The sequence below is a fragment of the Elephantulus edwardii genome, unplaced genomic scaffold, assembly GCF_000299155.1.
Source record: "Elephantulus edwardii isolate Elephantulus edwardi_28Jun2011 unplaced genomic scaffold, EleEdw1.0 scaffold00012, whole genome shotgun sequence".
Taxonomy (NCBI): domain Eukaryota; kingdom Metazoa; phylum Chordata; class Mammalia; order Macroscelidea; family Macroscelididae; genus Elephantulus; species Elephantulus edwardii.
In genome coordinates, this window is record NW_006399762.1 from 15,540,431 (window position 1) to 15,542,822 (window position 2,392).

At 37.3% G+C, this 2,392-nt stretch overlaps 1 protein-coding gene across 1 annotated transcript in view; it reads right to left on the bottom strand.

Annotated features, from left to right (window-relative positions):
- Window positions 1-2,392, bottom strand: part of UGT8 (UDP glycosyltransferase 8) — a 122,813-nt gene that overhangs the window by 13,244 nt on the left and 107,177 nt on the right. The window contains exon 4 of the mRNA XM_006881070.1: window positions 1,818-2,037. Coding sequence (XP_006881132.1) covers window positions 1,818-2,037 — 220 coding nt within the window. The remainder of the gene's footprint in view (window positions 1-1,817; window positions 2,038-2,392) is intronic.

Consider the following 2,392-nt stretch of genomic DNA (forward strand, 5'->3'; position numbering starts at 1 on the left):
TATCATTCTATCTCCAGCCTCATTTCTCTCACTGAGACTATTTTCCAGCTACTGATCCTTCTTCCCTGTTACCAACGTTTGCGTTCCAGTAGCCCGTTATTATCAATGCATCTTGACTGAATGTTTGATCAACTTCTGACTGCAAAAGTTGTTAGGAATCTTCTATTTCCTCCTCTTTAGCTCTATTCATTGGTACATATATTTGAATTATAGTGGTATTAACTGGACTTCCTTCTATGTGTATAGATTATTATCTGTTCTTTCTCTGATTTGATGATATCCACACCTCAGAGAACATGGACTACATGAAGATAATCCATTTTATTACTCTCTTCCCTAGAATTTATCTAATCTTTGTAGTTCTGGTGGCTTAGTGATTAGAAGCTGTGCTTCAATCCCAAAGCCACCTGGTTCAAATCCATCAGCCGCTCTGTAGGAGAAGGATCTCCTCCTATGTGATTTGCAGACTCTGAAAGCGTGTTAGAGGTCAATTATGAGTTAGTTCCAACTCGATAGCACACAACAGTGACAAGAAATACAGGATTACAATTTGTAAATCTACCTTTAATGCCCTATATGATACATGCAATTATCCATCAAAACCATCATATTTTGTTAAGGATTAAGGCATAAGAGGAAAATTATCTGACATAGAAGAGATAAACACAATCATTCTGGAAATCAGAACACATTGCTCTAAGTGCCAGAACTGTAACCAAAACATGGCTTCTTTATGGGGTCAAAGCTTGAAGGCTACCTGTGAGGCCACATAGAGACAGAATAAAAAGCCCTCACTGAACTTTAATCAAGCCTTTCAGATAAATGTTAAACCATTTTACACCATCTAACAAAAGTTTTTGTTAACAAAATTAACAAAAGTTTTTGTTAATGTTAGTTGTTGCTCAGAATAGGACTGTGCTTCTCAGTGTACTTTTAAACCACATATGCATATGATCACAAAAACTCACACTTTCAAAATTTACATGTCATTTGGAATGCAAGGTAATTTTAATACCATAGCTAAACATGGGGGAAATGGATCCTTAGTTTTCACACTACACAGGCCTCCTCTCAACCCTCTGAGACTCTTGTGAACAGGTTTACCTCAGGAAGCATGGAGAAGTAACAAAATAAAATTAATAAAGGCTGCTTAGTTATTCACCTGAGTAAACCCAACTCGGCCTTTCAGTGATACTCAATGCTAAAGGAAAATCCAGCACCAGCTTTGGAATTAAACAGTCCTGACTGCATTTCTACTATACCGGCTATGCAACGTTGGGCAAATTATTTAAATTCTCTGAGTTTCAAATGTCTCATCTATATAATGTGGATAATAAAATCAGGGGGTATGGTTATTATGATGAGTATTGCAAGGAAGCAAAGAACATTCAATATGACACACCGCAGACACTCAGTGAGAGTCCCCTTCACAAGTTGATTTCCAAGACCAGAAAAATACTCAAACCCACAAACTTCTTGCTGTTGAGCCAGAACCGAGGCATAGCTCACCCCCAACTGGGTCTCTCAGGCCATACATCACACAGGAAGAGGGTACCTATCTTTCTCTCTCAGAGTCACTGGTGGATTGGAGCTACCAGAGAGGTATCGCCTAGGAATATATTTACCTTCATAAAATGGCTTGTCAAATGACTGTTATTTCTATTTCTCAAATTCTAGAAAACTTGCACAAGAAATTATACACTAAAATCTAAAATATTCTTTTATGACTGGTTTTAATAAACTGCTAGTAATTAGTTATTTATACATTATTGCACAGCGTATACATTTTCTGCTTTAATGTTAATTAAAAAACTTACCTGGGATTATTAATAACTTTAATCAGTGCTTCATAAAGCTCTCCTTCAGTAACTGTCTTCCATTCTAGCAATATCCCCATGCCTTTTGCTTGTACCCTGGTCATGGTGTCATAATGGTCCCCAAAGAGTGGGATTCCCACTACAGGTACGCCATGATACATAGTTTCAAAAATACTGTTCAAACCACCATGGCTCAGGAAGGCTTTAATATTTGAGTGCCCTAGAAAAAGACAAAAAGAAAACTTACAACACTGCATGTTACTCTAGAGATCATTTTCCCCCCAAATTTCTTAACTGTCATTATGTCAGAAATATATATTTCAAACACAGTATTTAAAAAAAAAATAAATCACTAACTCTATGTTGTTGTTGTTATATGCCATCGAGTCTTCTACAATTCATAGCGATTCTATGTATACACACACACACACACACACACAGAGTGTGTGTGTTGTTGTCATGTGCCCTCGAGTTGTCTGCGACTCATAACGACCTTATGTACAACTGTCCTAAACCCTGCTCTATTCTGTGCCATTCGTATTATCTCTGAAACACCTACCCCCATTACCCCAGTC